At 49.9% G+C, this 18,044-nt stretch overlaps 1 protein-coding gene across 2 annotated transcripts in view; it reads right to left on the bottom strand.

Moving 5' to 3' along the window:
- HIPK2 (homeodomain interacting protein kinase 2) overlaps positions 1-18,044 on the bottom strand; it is a 165,748-nt gene that overhangs the window by 94,542 nt on the left and 53,162 nt on the right. For both annotated transcript variants that reach the window (XM_079785534.1, XM_079785535.1), the window contains exon 2: positions 14,243-15,326. In XM_079785534.1, the coding sequence (XP_079641660.1) occupies positions 14,243-15,326 (1,084 nt within the window). The remainder of the gene's footprint in view (positions 1-14,242; positions 15,327-18,044) is intronic.

Genomic DNA, 18,044 nt, shown 5'->3' with positions numbered 1-18,044 from the left:
AGGCAGGAGGACAGACAGGCGACTGCTTAGATCAAACATTCCTGGGCCTGTCCAGAGGAGCTAGAGGCTGTCCCTCTGCATCCTTGGGATTTCGCCTCAGCCCAGGGTCCTCAATGCCCCCAACTTCCCGCAGGGGTCAGAAGTCGCCTGGACAGGGTGGGATACACAGGCTGCACGCATGGCTTGGTCACTAGCACACGGGTGATTCCAGGCAAGGCACTGACCACACAGTGAGATGCTGCAGGGTCTACTCTCAGAATCACAATGACAGTCACACAAAGCCAGCTCCTGGAACACTCGAAAGGTGTCACCATAGTAACCGAAGGCCCAGGCAAATACAAACTTACGTTTAGTTCACAGCGAGAGCTATGCACCCAACTTTCCAAATGGCTATTTCCTGTGGGTGAGTATGCACTTTATTTCCTGAAATCTGCATTTCTACAGTTAAACCTCTCTCCGATGTTGGCCTAAACAGGTGCTTGCTTCTTAATTTGTTTCTCATGTGAGACTTTCTGGACATTATTCCCCTCACAGGAGGGGGTGTGGCCACCTGGCACCTCTGCTAATTTCTTTGGTGCCTTCACGTTCCTGAGACTTTCTCCCAAATGGGTGTGCCCACAAGCTGTTCTTTCCAAAGAGGCTGCCGCACATGCCCCCAAACGGGGGTGGTGTCCGGGGGCTCTGCAGGGTCATACCCGAGGCAGGTGTGTGATAGCCTTCGCTGAATACAGCGGAGAAAACAAAGCAATGAGAGGAAGATATGGGCTTTCTGTACAAACCATGGCACAGAACCTAAACATAAAACATTGGAAAGCATTTGAACGGCACATTTCCTAGAGAAAAATCCATCCTGAACCTTATTGGTTCTGTCAGCGCCAGCAGAAACCTCATTTGGATCTGCATGGCCCCAAATTGGGAGGCACGCACGAATACATTTCTTGCAGGGGCAGCCTTGACATATGACAGTAAAGCAATTAATTGGCAACATTCTGAAAGCCGAGATTTTGCTTAACGGCGATGCCTGGAGACTTCTCATCTCCTGCTGATGTGTCCACCTGGGTTAGCTCGGGAGAACCGTGGGAATGCAAACAGGTGTAGGGAAGAGGAGAAAAAGAAAAAGCCAGACATGGAAAAGAGGGGGCCACAGGTCATGGTAAGAAACACTAATGTATTTACGGTTCCCACTATGCACAAGACACAGAGGGGCTACGTGAAGCTGAACACGTGCTTCAAACTTACGCAGACCCTCGCGGTTGCCAAGGTCCTGGTGTGGGAGGCCATCTGACCAGTGACCTAGGAAACAGCACCTCTGGGAGGGTGAGACTCATCCCGTCACCCAGCTGGCGGGTGCTGAGACCCAGGCCTCTGTCCCCATGCCCCTTCCCTAGATTAAGCTGGTGGCGACCGTCATGTCAGCTCACCCTAAGACTGGTTGATGGCATCCCAGGAAGTGTACAATTTCCGTGGAGATCCAATGGATGAATGAATGACTAACAAGACAGATGACACCAAGTCCAAATATTTTGAAGAAGAAGATAAACTTCTGGTTGTGGCAAACTGGGCACTTGAGTGGGGCAGGGCTGGATTTGGGATGTGGGCGGGGTGGAGGGGGGGCACCCTAAGCAGAGGAGCAGAGCGGGCTCCTGGCAGGCCGGGTGCTGAGCCACGTGGGGTGAGGGGAAGGCTGGGGCCTGCAGAACAGGACTTGGAACTCCCGTTAGAAACCGGGATGTGGGAGCCAGAGCAGAGACAGAGGAAGGAGCAGAGTCAGGGGAGGGGCTCCGGGGAGTGTCTCCTGAGAAAGGAGAGGGGACATTTAAGAGCAAGGATGGGCAGTCTCAACGCTCCTCGGAAGGAATGCAGAGAGCGCAGCCCGAGTGGCACGATGGGTGGGTGAGTGGCGAGGCCCACATGGTGATGTGGCCAGGAGCTCAGATCTGCAGAGGACGCTGTGGAATGACATTCACATGCTGTGGACTGCCTTGCTTCTTCCAAGGAAAGAAGTTCAAGCTCCTGTCAGTGGGGAGGGAGAGGGAGGAAGGTGGCTCTGTGCCCAGCCTGTGGCCTTGGGCCACAGCCCAGTTATTGGGGTGCATGGCCCAGGTCATTCGGCTGGGAACCGGCCTCATCTAGCTGCCGATGTGGGGCCCCTCTCCATGACACATCACTTAGAACAAACCCATTGCATCCTATTCCTGCAAAACCAGCTACTTCTCTGTGATAACCACGAAAATCCCCTTGCATGGGAGGCTGGCTGCAGGGAAAGGCTGGTTTTGGAAAAACCAACTTCTTTCACACATGAGTGCTGGCCATACTATGACAATGTCAGAGCCAAGGGCAGGACCTTGTAGGCACGAAAAAGCTGGATGAGGGATTCCACATAGACTTAATCTTCTTTCTGGAATTCCAAAGTCTTGGCATGTCTGAGGTAACAGTTGGTCATATCTCTGTTTCTAATGGTTGCTGCCCCTAACTTTTAGAGGACAAGTCCGTGACCTACACAGTGAAACAGCACATAAAATAAAGAAGCTGCCTGATAACAGTGCTTCCGTCACCAGCAGCTGTTTATTCTCAGACTGGTTTCCATTGGTTCCCTGTCTGGCTGTTTCCAGAAATGATTGTTACCCTGCTGGCCATCCTGTTACAGGATGGACAAAGATATCTCTTTTACCCAAATGCAACACAACAAAACAAAAACAGGAAGAAAAACTAGGCAAGATAAGGTTTAAGAATTTAATATTATCAACAATTTCCTTAGAGGTCTTTAGAGGTAAACAGATTTCAAATTAAAAATATTCTTTTAATTTAGTTTTTTAAGATAAGACCACCGTAGGTTTATTTATTTATTTATAAAATATAAATAAGGGAGAGGAAGAGAGAGAGAGAAACATCAATGTGAAAGAGAAACATCGATCGGCTGCCTCCTGTACATACCCTGACTAGGGATCGAACTCACAACCTAGGTATGTGCCCTGACCGGGAATTGAACCAGCGATCTTTCACTGCATGGGACAATGCTCAACCAACGGAGCCACACGGGCCAGGGCTAATTTAATTTTCTGATGTAAGTTTTATGAATGTCAGGTGATGTGTAGATTTGTGGCAATGTGACCACAATCAGGACAGAGCAGTCCCCTCGCCCCAGGATCACCTGGCTGCCACTTAGGGAGACATCCGAGGTTCACAGCGAGAACATCTGACTCTCGGTGCCAGATCTATTTACATTCTGGGGGCTCACACTCTGCATTTTCATTTGCCAATATAAATTCTAATTTACAAAGAGACGAGGACTCCTTCGCTGGAGGTCACTGGATGGCAAACTGGCACCAACAGTCTGTACCTCATGTTCTGGCCAAAACCCCCCCTTTTTTATGGTCAACATTTACATAAATAAGGTTGTCCCCCAGAGAGTACACTTCCCAGTCACATGAGTCAGGAGCACAAGGGGCTCCAAATGCGGGGAGCTTATGGGCCAGTCTACCTGCTGCAACTGAACACACACCCACACCAACACACATCACACATACAACACATTCAACAAACTCACATAACACACATATCCAACACACACTCACACACCCAAAACGAACATCATACAACAACATATACATCACATATAGAGTACACACCAACATACGCTGCCTTCAGGCGAGTCTTTGCAGAGAGCCTTCAGTATCACTCCAGTCCTGGCTCCTTGGCCCTTCTGATGCGGCAGAGATGGGGTGCACGCAGGAAGCCAGGGCAGGTGTCAAATGCCATGGAACGGCAGGAGGCGTCCAGGGCACAGCCTCCCCCTCTCCCGAGGCCTCTGGGCCAGCCCCAAGAGCACAGACGTCACCGAGAAACTCCCAGTGCGCCTGGCCGGCTGCGGCCTTTCTCCCCACGTCGCCCTCCCAACCCGGGGAAGAGATGTCACCTTCTCCTCAGATGTAGCCCTTCTCTGCTGGGCTGGACACCGTCCCTCCTGACACCGGAGGAAACTCACTAAACACGCTCCAAACACGTGGGCCCTCATGAACGATGCACCTACTGCGTGTGAGGTACAGCGCTGGGCCTCCATGTGTCTACAGAGATGAAAAAGAAATGAAACATGATCCCAAGAAGCTTGGGAATGCTGGGGGTGTCGACGGCTAATAATGATACCAGGCCAAATAAAAGCATTGCTAACCCAGAGGCACACAAACTGTGAAGGGAGCGCAGGGCAGGCGTGACGGTTACTGACGATACGCGGGCTGTGTGCCGGCAAGGAGCACACAGGTGAGTCACACACACGTGCTGAGCCCATTGAATCCTTATAACAACCCAGGAACTGCTGCTGAGCGAAGAGCAAAGAGCCTCAGAGAGGTTTGGGAACCTGCCTGAAGTCACACAGCTATAAAGCAACAAATCTGGAATTCAAGCCCAGGTGTGTCTGCCACATACAGCGCTGGTGGGAAGAACAATGACAACGACAGCAGTAGCAGTAAAAGTAATAATGGCAGCTTCCACTTACTGAGCGCTTCCCGCGTGCCAGGCACGGGAGCAGTGTATGTCAGCCTTATTCTCTGTAGGAGATCTTTGCTCATTTGCTCCTAAGTACAGAGTTACAGGGCACATGTCTAGCATGTCCATGGTCTCGAAAGCAGAAAAGCAGATAAGAGGTCAGAGGCCCTCAAGGCTCCTGGTCGGGGCTTCCTGTGCTCAGCCCTGCTCCGCGCCGGGGAAGTCACTTCTAATCTCCCGTAAAGGGAGAATGGGACATGACAGGTGTTGGCTGATTTCGGGGAACTAATCTGTTAAATGCCGAGTCAGCTGTCTTCAGGTTTTAAATTGAAATCTCACAGGTGAAAAGATGGGAATGAACATTTTTGGCGAAATGTGTATGCTCCCCAAGAGGCTGATGGTGGGGGCCCAGAGGACCCGGGGTTCTGAGATGCCAGATGCCATGTGCCCAAGGTTGTGGTGAACAGAGAAAGGACTTGTGTGCGAGACTACAAGAAACTGACCGTGTGAGAGTTTCTGGAGTGTGACAGTGTGAATTGAGCTATAAACACATGAGGCCACTGGCACCATTCATTCATTCACTCATTCGATCATTCACTCATTCATTCATTCTGCCAGTTAGTCATGCACTCATTCCACAAAGGAGCCTTGGGGAATGGTATCTACAACAGAAGAAGAGTAGTTCATCTCCACCTCCCTCCACTGTTTCTGATAAACTCATATTCCGGGCCCTCTGGCACCCCCTGCTCGGGTATTCGCTCTCAGAGCCCAGCCTATCTCCCGCTCTCGCTGGCAGGCTAGCCAGATAAAAAGGAGGGTGGGGCGGAGGCAAGATTTATTATTGTTAACTTTTATGTCCGTTAACAATAACCTCCCCAAAACCAAAGTTCATCTCTGAATTCTGAGCCTACGGTCCTTAAATCTGCCCAGGATGGCATTTCCCCTTTACCCCGTCCCATGTGCAGGTGCCGCATGTGTCACGTGTGATTGGTTGGGAGGACAAACACGGGTGCCCGGCACAGTGCTGAAGCTCTCACTCTGAGGCCTCCTGAAACGCATGCCACTGTCACTCTGGTTCCAGGGTCTGTCCTGTGGCCCATATCACCCTGCTGCTTTCTGCTCCACAGGCTCCCCAAGTCTGCTCCAGCCTCCCCGCCCCCGCCCCCACCCCAGTTCCCACAAGACTCGGCTCACCCAAAGGCACGGGAGAGCTAACAGACTTGCTCGAGGCCCTCAGTCCCCCACCCTTCTGGGGCACGATGCCCTTGGAGGTAGACTGGAGCAGCCCCCCATTCCCTTATTCCTGCTTCATGAAATCTTCTCTCAAATAGACACCTGCACCCAAGCCCTGTCTCAGGCTCTGTTTTTGGGGACACCCAACCTCAGACAATCGCTGCCACAATGTCACCATCTCCATCTCTGCCCAGGAACCAGGGCCACACCCCGATACCAACACCAGCAACCATGATCCTCCATCGGCTGTGAGACCCGTGAGCCAGCAGCCGATGGGGCCGAGGGAGAAGGGAACTTCACCAGCTCAGCAAGGCTGTGCTGGCCGCTCACTTCTCCTTCTCTGGGGAGCTGGGTGAGGGAGGGAGGGGAAAGGATGGCCAAACAGGTTTGGGCATGTAGTTGGCATGTGCCAGGGGTGATGCGGACACCCGCTGGCATGGAGAGGCAAGGGCAGGAGGGACAGCACCCAGGACGTAGAATACACACGTGGCCCAAAGAGCCAGGGAGAACGGGCAAAGCCATTCAAGGGTGCCCTGCTCAGCCTTCTCAGTTTAACCAGAGGACAGCAGAGGCCGGCACGCCCAGCCGCAGGCTCCCCGGGGACCGCTCATTCCATTACAGCTTTGGGGCAGAACTGTACAGCCCAGGGCACGCCTACTCATTTCTGGAAACCTCAGCACAAAGCACAGCGCCTGGCAAATCTTCGGAATTAAAAAAATTATTCGTTCGATGCATAAATGAGGATTATAGCTCCAAAAGCAGCTGTGGCCACAGGGAGAGTTCAGTAGCTACTTAGCAGTAAGTGCCACATCGACTGTGAATTATGCGGAAAGGCGTGTATACTGATGTCTCCCCTGCTGTTCATCTGCTCTCCCCGCAACTCCGTCCTCAGACCACCCACCGGCCAGTTCACCCACCCACATGACCTCTCATTGCACTCGCCAACTATGGTGGTTTTTTTCAGAGAGAGAGGAATAGACAGACAGAAACACTGATAAGAGAGAAACATCATCAATCAGCTGCCTCCTGCACGCCCCCCACAGGAGATCGAGCCTAAATTCCAGGCATGTGCCCTAACTGGGAATTGAGCCAGTGGCCTCTTGGTTCCTGGGTCGACGCTCAACCGATGAGCTACCCCAGCCGGGCTCACCAATTATTTTTGATCTTCACTGTCGCCACCAATGGGGCATAAAGGGTCCGACCACAGGTACTGTAACAACTGACCCCACAGAGGGGCTATCCACCACTCAGAAGAAAGGTCAACGGCTTGAAGCCAGGATGCCACCAGTGGCCCCACTTCACCCACCGTGGCATTCAGTTCACCCCTGTGGGTGATGGACTTGGAATCCAAGCCATTTGGAGCAACAGTTATCAAAGGATAGGATGAAGAAGAAGATGATGATGGTGATAAAGGTGATGGTGATGACAACGACAATGATGAGCAGGGTAGGAGGAAACTTCTGGAGGTGATGGCTCTATTTAAGGCCTAGATTGTGGTGACGATTTCATGGATATGCACCTCTCTCCAAGCTCACAGAGTGTTCACATTAAATACTCACAGCTCTCTGTATGCCCATCACACCTCAATCACGTGAAAAGGGGAAAGAACTAGCTGCAGAGCTTAAGAGCCCCCTGCTCCACCCCAGCGAGCCTGCTCCTTAGACTTGTTTGGCGACCCAGGGATCTCCATTTTTAACCAGCATCTGGTGGCTCTGGACAGGAGGGTCCCTGGATCACACGTTGAAAACGACCAGTTTATGCCTTGAGCCCAAGAGTGGTTCCAGCCCTACTGTCCTCAGGTTTGGGGCCATGTAGTTGGCAGCTCGGCAGCAAGTCAGAACATTGGGCCAAGTTCCTGGGGCATTAACACTTCTGAACCTGGGCCCCTGGTCTCTGGGGACCTCAGGTTGGCTCATGTGACTTGTGAAGGCGCGAAGGTATTTCAATGTCTTTGAAGTGGTGCGTGTGTGTCCTTGCATGTATGAGTGTTTGTTGCATGTGTCTGTGTGCCTCCCTCCACATGGTCAGCATCTCTGTTATAGCTGAGTATTGGCTTCTGTCACCAAGGTGCTCACAAGTACACTTATGCCTGTGTATGTCATGTGTGGGTTTACACTGTGTTATCTGAGAGAGAGAGAGAGAGAGAGAGAGAGAGAGAGAGAGAGAGAGAGAGAAGGAGGGACTGGAGCACCTGGGCAGAGATACACTCAAATACATGCAGAGCTTCCAACTTCAATTATTTCATAATAAAGAAAATTTTAATTTCAAATTATTTCACCATACAGCTCAAGGTCAAAGAGACGGGTAAGGGGAAATTGAGGATAAGCTAACAACCAAGATACCTTACTGACTACCTCTCCTCGGAAAAGTGCTGCGGCTCTAAAAGCTCTCACATATTTATTTATAGCCATCTCCCTGGGTGAATGACATTGCCAATGGGTTGAATATTTTGCTTAATATCCTCAGGTGTAAACTAGCAACTGTTTGTATTGTTTGTAGTAGTGATAAAAAACTAATTGAAAAAGTTAACAGCTGCAATGGATTATCTAACTTCCAGGTCTTTTGAATCAAATGAACTTCTAGTCAGTCACCTTTTATACTTTATAATCTGCACAAACTATGCAGTTTTTAAAACTACCATACGGCTTTATAAAGCTATGCCCCTCTTTTGAAGTGACTTAGAATACAGGCACACCTTGGAGATACTGCAGATTTGGTTCCAGACCACTGCAATAAGGTGAGTGTAGTAATAATGAGAGTTGTCATTTTTTCTGCTCTTGCCTTCAATTTGTAAAAACTGCAACATCTGTGTAGCGCAATAAAGTGAGGTCTGCCTGCAAAGCAGGAATATGCCATGTTCCCTGTTGATGGGGAAGAGATCATGGAGGGTTCCCAGTTTGGATAATGAGGCCAAGGTCAACCCGCAGGAGAGAAAACTGTCCTCTGGCCACAGACTGAACCCTGGCCAACTGTCTCATAAACACAGCCCCAGTCATAATGGGATCCAGATGCAGGCGTGTGGATGGCTCACAGTTGACATTCTACCGATAATGATTCAGTGGAACCGTTCGCTGGGGACACACAGGGCAGGATTGCAACTAAAGTCTCCCGACTCTGCAGAGCCTGTTACTCAATGGCTGTGGTGGGATTGGAAACCAGGTCCTGGAGTGACAGAGCTTCAGAACTTTTCTCAATAAACAAAAGACAGCAAAACAAACAAGCAACGATGCCCTCTAAGCCAATTCTGTAATCAGAGTACAGAGCAGTTAAAAGCACTAAGTGTTCACATTTATTCTTGAGGTGGTGGTGTGGGGGGGAGGGGTCCACCATTATAATCTAGGGCCTCTTCCCTTTATTCCTGAATAACTACTTTTTATTGTCTCCTAGCCTCTGAATTCTCCCCAATGACTTTTTGTTTTTGTTTTTTTCCATTCCAATCGATTAACCTCATTAATATCCTTAACTTCATGAAATTACTCCTTGTTAAATCCAAGCTCCTCAAGCCTTCATCAAAATCACCATAGTCACACACCCCCACCTAACTCCTATTTTCCAGCTCAGGCCTTCAACTCCTCCTAGGTCTCACCGTTTCCCATCTTGCCTTATTTATTCCAATCTCCTGGCTCCCTGGTCCTCCACCCCCATCTCGAATTTCCTTTAAGATGTACCTCAATGTAGCTCTTTCTCTATAACCCTTCCCTATTAACCCATCTTGCAAAACCTATCCTTGACTTTGAATTTTTTCTTTTTTAAAAAATATATTTTATTGACCTACAGAGAGGAAGGGAGAGGAATAGAGAGTTAGAAACATCGATGAGAGAGAAACATCGATTCAGCTGCCTCCTGCACACTCCCCATTGGGGATGTGCCCGCAACCAAGGTACATGCCCTTGACCGGAATTGAACCAGGAACCCTTCAGTCCGCAGGTCGACGCTCTATCCACTGAGCCAAACCAGCCAGGGCGACTTTGAATTTCTTTGACTGGTTTCCTCATCATTGGTTCCCTAGAGTCTCAATGAATATCTGTTGAATGATCTGATCAAACATTTACAATATCAAAGCATCCAAATTAGACTCTAGGCAGTCTGTTTGTGTCTTTAACCTCCACAGAGAGAGCGTACACTCCTCAAGGTCAGAGCTCATGCCTTATTTCGTACCCTTCAGTAGATCTACCACAGGACTCATAGTAGGAACCCAATGGACATCAGATGAACTGAACTGAATTAAAATATATCTCCACCCCCACCTAAAACAACCACGGAATCAACTTGAAGATAGTCTCTGCAAGCAAAAGAATCAGACAAAAAGGTTAGATTATTATGAAAAAAGTAGGTTACTGGCCATTTTTTATGTCCTAAATTTTGATGCCCATTTTTTTTGGGGGGGGGGGAATCCTAGTAATGATCATAAGTACTTCAAATTACGTATAATAGACAAGAGTACTTTTAAAAATATTTTTATTGCTTTCAGAGAGGAAGAGAGGGAGAGAGAGAGAAACATCAATGATGAGAGAGCAACATTGGTTGGCTGCTTCCTACACGTCCCACACTGGGGATTGAGCCTGCAACCCGGGCATGTGCGCTGACTGGGAACCGTGACCTCCTGGCTCATAGGTTAAGGCTCAACCACTGAGCCATGCTGGCTGGACTAGACAAGAATATATTTTTAAAAATAATATCAATGTACTGTTTCTGCTCCAAAAACGTAACTCGCACCAACGCAGAGTCAAATAGGGAAATGGCAAGGGCTTCCAAGGTGAGGTGACAAACAGGATTACCTACACCTCCTTCTTTAGGGGAGAACACCTGAAAGGTGACACCACTGAGGAAACCCCTTTCTCCCCTGAGCAGTGTTTCTCAAACAGTGGGCCTAAGGCAGACCACCTCACCTCCAGTTCCGTGTGTGTGTGTGTGTGTGTGTGTGTGTGTGTGTGTGTGTGTGTGTGTGTACTTTCTCAGGGGACACTCCCCTGGAGAGTCTGGTGCCCTGGGTCTGGGGCAGAACCTGGGCAGAAATCTGTTTTTAACAAGCTCTCCAGGTGATTCTTGTGCATAACAAAGCTTGAGAACCAGGGCGATGACACTTAACCCTGTAACTGACCTTCATGTTGGAAGAGGATACCCATGCATCAACTTAAAAGACTAAAAATGCAGCCTTTGTTTTTTTACACACCCTGGCTTGCCTGGCAGAATACCTACAGCAAGATGCCCCCAACCTCGGCCACGCAAATGGCTAACAGGTAGGGAAACAGTTCACTCCCTCTGCCCCCACCTACTTGTCCAGGTACCCCAGGCTGTGGATGGGAACATCTCTTTACATCACACTGCTTCCACATCACTAGGCAGGGACCTAGTACTGTCCCATGTAAAACAGGGAGGGACACGAAAATGCTCTCCCCTTTGAAAGTGAGAGGTATGGGGGGTGGGGGTGCACCCAGCTCAGACACGGGGGACCCTGGGAAACCAAGCCCTGTGTCTGCTTGGATCCACAGCAGAAGGCACCTCCCCGCAGGCAGCTCTACCCCAGGCAGCTCAAGCACAGGCACATCTTCTTAAGATGCAGCTGAAACGTCCTCCTTCTAGATTAACAATGGACAATTGAAGTGCTCCACCCCACCCCATCCCCTCTCCCCCATAAGAGGCAAGGCAATCAGGGAAAATCAATTTGATAAATGTGGCCCGGACTTGGCTGTCCCACAGCCAGGACTGGCGCAGACATAGCTGGAGACTGCCCTGAATCTCTCAGCGGCTACTCCGGGGCTCAGACGAGGGCCAGGGGGAACAGGATGGAGGAATAGGACACGGTGGCCAATTCAGAGACATAGCATCATTTCGGGGAGAAAGGCTGGGCTGGCTCTGGGGCTGACTGTGCCCTTGAAACCAGAGTTGGGCATGATGGGGGTGAGGGGCGTGGGGACCGGAAGGATGGACACATGCTCTTTTGGCCAAAGCAACCACGGAGAAGAGGTCCTCCTCCTCAGAACGCTGGGCAACAGCCACTTGAGGGTAAAGGCAGGGGATGCGGCGCCAGAGGGAGCCTGGGAGGGAGGGGGCAGAGGTGGAAAGTGGGGGCAGAGAGAGGAGAGCTGAGAGCCCTGGGAGCATCAGCAAACAGGCCTTCACCACCCCCGGAGATGTTCCTCCTGCCCCCGATTTCCCGAGGGGGGGTCCCGGGTACAGGGCACAAGGCGCAGATGTACAAGCAAAGTAAAACAGCGCCCACCTTTTGGGACGGGGCGGGAAGTGTCACAGGGACACAGGGTGAGAAGAGAGAGTGCCCAAGGATCCCAAAGTCAGCGTATTGGTTCATCAGGTTTTGCCCTAAGCGTGCACTGCCTTTCAAACGGAGCTTGTTAAAGTCTTTACAGGCGGCCATGCTCACTTTTCAGTGACTCGAATAAAGCCAGTTCTGTTCACGGAACAGCCACCGAGTATAACTAAGTAATAAAAGCCCGAGCCGCCCGCCTTTGCTGCAGTTCACCCTCAGTTCAGGCCAGGGCCCAGGAAGCAGCAGCCTGTGGCAGGCTGAATCGGCCACCTAACGACACAGTGACCTCAGCAGCGGGAGCCATGGTGACCGCAATGACGCCACCTCGCTCGCTTTCAGAGAACCCGCTGGCCCACCCTCCTTCACCCCCGCCCCCAGGGACACACGGGGTCCTGCCCCTCTCCCTTCAAGCCCAGGGGCCTCGGCTGTGATGAGGATCGCCTGCTCCAGAGCAGAGGGACAGGGAGCCAACCGCAAAGCTTTCGAAGCCAGTGAGTGGACAGGAAGGGAGTGAGCAGGAGGCAGCGGCAAGCTCGCTCCTCCCAGATGGGAGATGCTCGCACCCCTGCACTGAGGGGGGAAGAAATGGAGGGAAGGACGGATCAGGGACGTGGAAAGGAGCTGCTGTAGCTCAGGCAATGCCTCCTAAGGGGAGGGTGGGCCTAGGTGGGGCGACAAATAGCACGGGTGAGGGGCCTAGAGACCTGAGTCAGGAGTGAGGGGCACGTGGGGGACCCTGTCTTGTAGGTTATGCACGAGGCTGCAGGCTGAGGGATGGGGTGGAGGGACTGGCCCGAAGGTCAGTGCATCAGTAAACAAGGGGAGCTGATCGGTGGAGGTCCAGGTGACGCCAGCTGTGCCACCCAATGGCTCTCGCTTGCTTTCCAGCCGTTTCTCTGTGGCCGGGAAGGAAGTGTGGCGTCAGACAAAGTTGAGCCTGGGATTCTGGTTTTCTTGGCTACATGTCAGCCTCTGAGAGGGTCATCAGCCCTGTCTTCTCATGGGAGTTTGGCTTTGTTTCCTGCCACCTTCCATCTTCACTGGACTGTTCAACATCACTCCAAACACAGCCCCTCACCGCCGCCACAGAACAGCCCGTCCCACTCCACCCACTCCTTCCTGCGCCCACCACGTGCCGGACGCCGAGCGAACCACTGAGCTGTGTCACCACGTGCCACCATCCCAACAACCCCACAGGCTGGTGACTGATTTCCCGAGTGTATGGGTGAGGAAGTGGAGTCGTAGGGAAATGAGGCAGCAAACCCAAGTTGCACAGCTTAGCCAACACAGGGATCAGGGTCAACCCAGGCTTCTCACTCCAAAGCCAGTGCTCTCATCTGGGCCCCCCACCCTGCAGCATCGGTTCTCAACCCTGGCTGGGCAGTGGGATCCCCAAAAAGATGTAGATTCAGTTTGTGGAGATTGGTACCCAAGTCGGGTTACTTTTAAAAGCCTTGGGGTGATTTTACCGTGTAGCCAGGGGTGGGAACCGGCATGCTAGAGACCCCAGTATTCCGGCACCAGCACGGTGGCCGGCTCAGGTGAGCAGTGAAGTCTCCTTGTAGAGTTGGAGGAATGAAAGCTTTGCCCTTCCCTGCAATCCTCCCACCATCTTCCCATCATCCTGACCCAAAACTTGGCCTTCTCTCGCCAGGAGCAAGCCAACGGGCTCGAGGCAGCTATCCTTCCTTCGATCCCTCAAACGTGGACACGTAAATGCCACCTTCTCAGAGCATCACGTTCGTCCTGTTGTAATGCTTAGTGCTTGCTCCATGGTTAAGGATACAGTTGCATCCTCTTAGTCTGGTATTTAAGACGACCCTGCCCCAACTTATCCTCAGTCCCAGCTCCCATGACCCCCAGATGCTCTGTTCTGATCAGGAAGGGGTCCTCCTTGTCTCCAATGCGAGTCTTGCGTGTTCTTGCCACAGTGACTTCAATAATGCACGTCCCCCTCTCTCCTCCACCCACGTCTGGATCCATGAGGACCCTGCTCTGCATCTGCTCTTCACCCCAGCCCCCAGGAGCCCCTTCCAACTCTGAACGTGAGTGCCAAGAACATTACCTGGCTCCCTTCTACATGGCTTCTCATCACCATTTCCACGTGCACACGTCCTAACTTCCTGACTGAATTCTGATCACTGGCAGGCGGCACTGCAGGCATAGAAAGTCATCTCCCCCACAGTGACTAACACCGCACACTCTCTGTGGATGCCACCGGGCAGCCGGCATCTCCTGTCTCAGTGCGAACAGTCTTACCTGTAATATCTGGACTGCAAGTAGGTGGAACACACAGCCTTGGACACGTGACTGGCTGACCCAAAGTCGATGACCTTCACTCTGTATGGTTGTCTAGACGGATCCACCAGCATGATGTTTTCTGGTTTGAGGTCTGCATGGATAAGACCCAGGCTCTTTAGTTTCATCAGGGCTGTGGCTACCTGCTGGAGGACTGGGCGGATGTACTTGAGGGGCAAGGGGCTAAACTTGTTCTGCTTCAGAAAGTCATAGAGGTTCTGCTCCAGCATCTCAAAGACCAAGCACGTGTGATTCTTGTGCTGGAAGCACTCGTAGGCCCGGACAAAGTTGTAGTCGTCAGCACTCTCTGTGCTTAGGCGAGCCAGGATGCTCACTTCGATCTGACCTTGCCGGGCATAGGACGGGTGGTTCTTCAGGATCTTGATGGCCACAATTTCATTGGTGCCCCTTTTCCAGCATTTGACCACTTGCCCAAACGTCCCTCGGCCCAGGAACTCTAAAACTTCGTAAGTGTTGGTCATGGAGCACAGCACCTCATGCTGGACTAGCTGATAATCGCCTTCACTGTTGGAGCCACTGTTTTTGGAGGTGGCAGTTGACGTGGTGGCAGTGGCTACAGTGGCCCCGCTTGCATTATTCTGAATCATGGGTGGATGCTCTTCGATGATCTGCACGCTGCTTGTGTTCTCAATCTCCTCACTCTTACGCTTGAGTCCACATTTTTGGTAGGTATCAAGGAGGCTCACAGTGCTTCGACGCATTAGGTTATGTGGTCCGCCGAGGACTTGCCCAGTGACAGAAGTGCTGCTTGCTGATGTGACCACGATGTGCCCGGTGCTTCCTGGGAAGATGATGGTCTGCTCGTAAGGTAGGCTCGGGTTTGGGATGGGCAAGGAGGTGCTGACGGTTGTGGTGGCTGGCTGAGAAGGTGGCACGTTCTTGCTCTGGCTATACACTTTGCTGTGGGAGCCGTACCCAGTCATGTCCCAGTTGGAACTCGGCTCTACTTTCAATTTCTTCACACTACAGAAGGCACTTGATTGAAGGGTGTGAGGGGAGAAAACTTGCACATGTGAGGCCATACCTGCAAGAGAAAGAAAGGAAAAAAATATTTAGTTGCCATCACATGAATAAACTCAACAGATTCATTTCCGTTCTGAGCAGTGGCTGGGGCCTATAGAATATTCCCCCCACTTACACAAGGTTGCAAAAGTGAATCTATTCCATCCAGAAGCACATTCTGGTCACTCAGTTTGTGGGGCCAAGGAGTTCGTTGTTCCACTTGACACCATTAGGAGGGTGAGAGACTTACAGAGTCAGGAATATATTTAAGATTGAGATACAGAATTTGAATGTCAGGACTTTGTTCATTATATATATTACAAATAACATTTGTGATAGAAATGAATTCTTCCTCAATTCTCACTGGTTGCAATCCCAGTAAAACTGAAGACTGTATTGTTATGCAATTGTTATGTATGTTGTCCTCCATGGTCAGTTACTCTTTGTCCCAGATCCTGACTGTCTGGTTCAATCATATGAAGAAACATCTTCCCACATAGGTCCAATCATGGAGCCACTCACCATCTGCTAGCTTCTGGATGACCCATAATGACCCTGGGATCTTATTCTTAACCCTTTGTACTCGCTTGCTTTTTTCTCGACTCCTTTATTCTACTCGGGATTTAATTTTTTAAATACCCCAGATTTTACAAAGCGCGGCAGTAGAATAAAAAACTGGAGTTTCTTTTCATACAAACTTATTTATTTGGATTTTTTTATATTTCAAATTATTGATACATTCAAAGAGTAATTTTAATCTCGATGCTAACCGTGTCGAGTCACACTCGACATCCGAGTGCAAAAGGTTAAGTTACTCTTAGATGAATTCTGTAGGGTTGAGTAGATAAGCAGTTGGTTCAATATTTGCATTTAGATAGTCTAAAGCATTATATCAACCTTTTGGGAGAAGTGGGTAATACAATTCATGGGTTTCAGTCACTAACTTTTTCTGCTAAGTGCATATACCAATAAATTAATTCATCTAGAAAGTATTATTCCAGACCAACATCTCACCCACAATTTAGATAACCTCAGGACTCTATAACTCTGGAAGAGCTGTGTAATTTATAATTATGGTGATACTAGAAATAAACAAAATTCATAGAAAATGTATTAGGAAAAATAAGACAATGAGGAAGAATAAGTTCTTAAAGGTGAAGGTAGAAACACACAGTGCCCGTCTTCTAAGCTGCAGTCATGAACATCTCTTATAAGTGGGTTTTCTATCAAGCACCGTTGGTGTTTAGCCATCCTAATGTCCGTGTTTCTCTGACCCCCTCGTGTTACCCAGAGTGGTATGTAACATTTTCATTTTCACCCCATCGCCCATCACCCTAGTCCAGCCTCTCTCTCAGCGGGCCACCCCCTTCCACTGTGTCCAGAAGCCTAAGGTCAGCAGTCTTGCTTTCCACCTCTATTCTCTTCCTTTCAAAACACTCTCTCCTCTCTGTCTGAGGAAGCGGTGTCTCTCCTTTCCAACATTCAAAGTTCCCCTGTTCTCATGATTCATCCTTTCCCATTTCTCTTGAATCCCATTCCCTCCACGGTCCTCTTTCTCCTACAGCTTTCAATTTCTTCCTGTTGATGGGATCCGAGTCCTTAATGAATCAATGGCTTAATCTCTGTCTTCACGTGTGTCACACACACATTCCCAACTTGGAAGGCAAGGGGAGTAATCGCCATGTTCTCCCCTTTACTTTGTTCCTTCTCCTCACCGGTAATCAATGTTAGACCCCTGTCCTTCAAGGCTCAGTCCTTAACCCACCTCCTCTCCACCCCACATACACACTCTGGGACACTGTCCCAAAGGTAAATGACTTCCTGCCTAACCCAGCGGTCTTTCTTCAGTCCCTAGCCTTTCTCGGGGACCTCTCTGCAACATCTGATACTGCTGACCACAGCTTCCTCCTTGATGCTCTTATCTGTGTCTACGCGAATCTGTAACCTCCTCCCTAGTGTCTCACTGCACGCTGTGTGCTGGGTGGTTTCTTTCCGCTTCCTCCTTGAAAATGTTGGTGTTTCCAACATGTTGACTCTTCTCTCTCTAGAAGATAGAATCCTTTCAAACAGGTAAAACAGTCATCTCGATGCAGGCAACTCCCACACGTTCATCACAGGTGAGCCTCTCCCTTGTACCTTCCAGTAATACATCTCTGCCTCCTGCTTCATCAAAGACTATCATCTACGGGTCAACTCATTATCTTTCCTTAAAAATTTAGCCATTTCACGCTCCAACCTAACATCCCGTTTCTGTTCATAAAATAGTCTTCTAGTCACTTGGTTCCAAAACGATGCATTTACCTTTGATGATTCTTCTTTGCCTCCATGGACAAGAAGGTGCTAGGTTTTATTACCCTCTCCTTCAAAATGTCTCTTATATCCATCTCTTTATTTCTGTCCTTGTTGCTATTTCATAGTTAAAACATTTATCACTTTCTAGCAGGTTTAAAGCAAACACAGACACCTGGTCTTTCCGAGCGATCTTTCTTCTTCTAATTTGCCACATTCAGCCACCAGACTAACTTTCCCAGGATTTTTCTAAGCATGTCACTCCTCTGTCTAAAAACTTTTAATGACTTTTTCGTGTCTAGAAGATAAAGTTGAGAACTCTTTAACTCAGCATCATCACGTTTTTATTTCAACTACCTGTTGGCTTCATCTCCAACTATTAACCTTCCTCAATCTTCAACTGTAATGAAGCTGTTTTACTGTTTTTAAATGCCTCTCACACTTCCTACCT

Source organism: Cnephaeus nilssonii, assembly GCF_951640355.1.
Source record: "Cnephaeus nilssonii genome assembly, chromosome: 12".
NCBI lineage: Eukaryota > Metazoa > Chordata > Mammalia > Chiroptera > Vespertilionidae > Cnephaeus > Cnephaeus nilssonii.
This window is presented reverse-complemented; position numbering and strand designations above follow the sequence as displayed.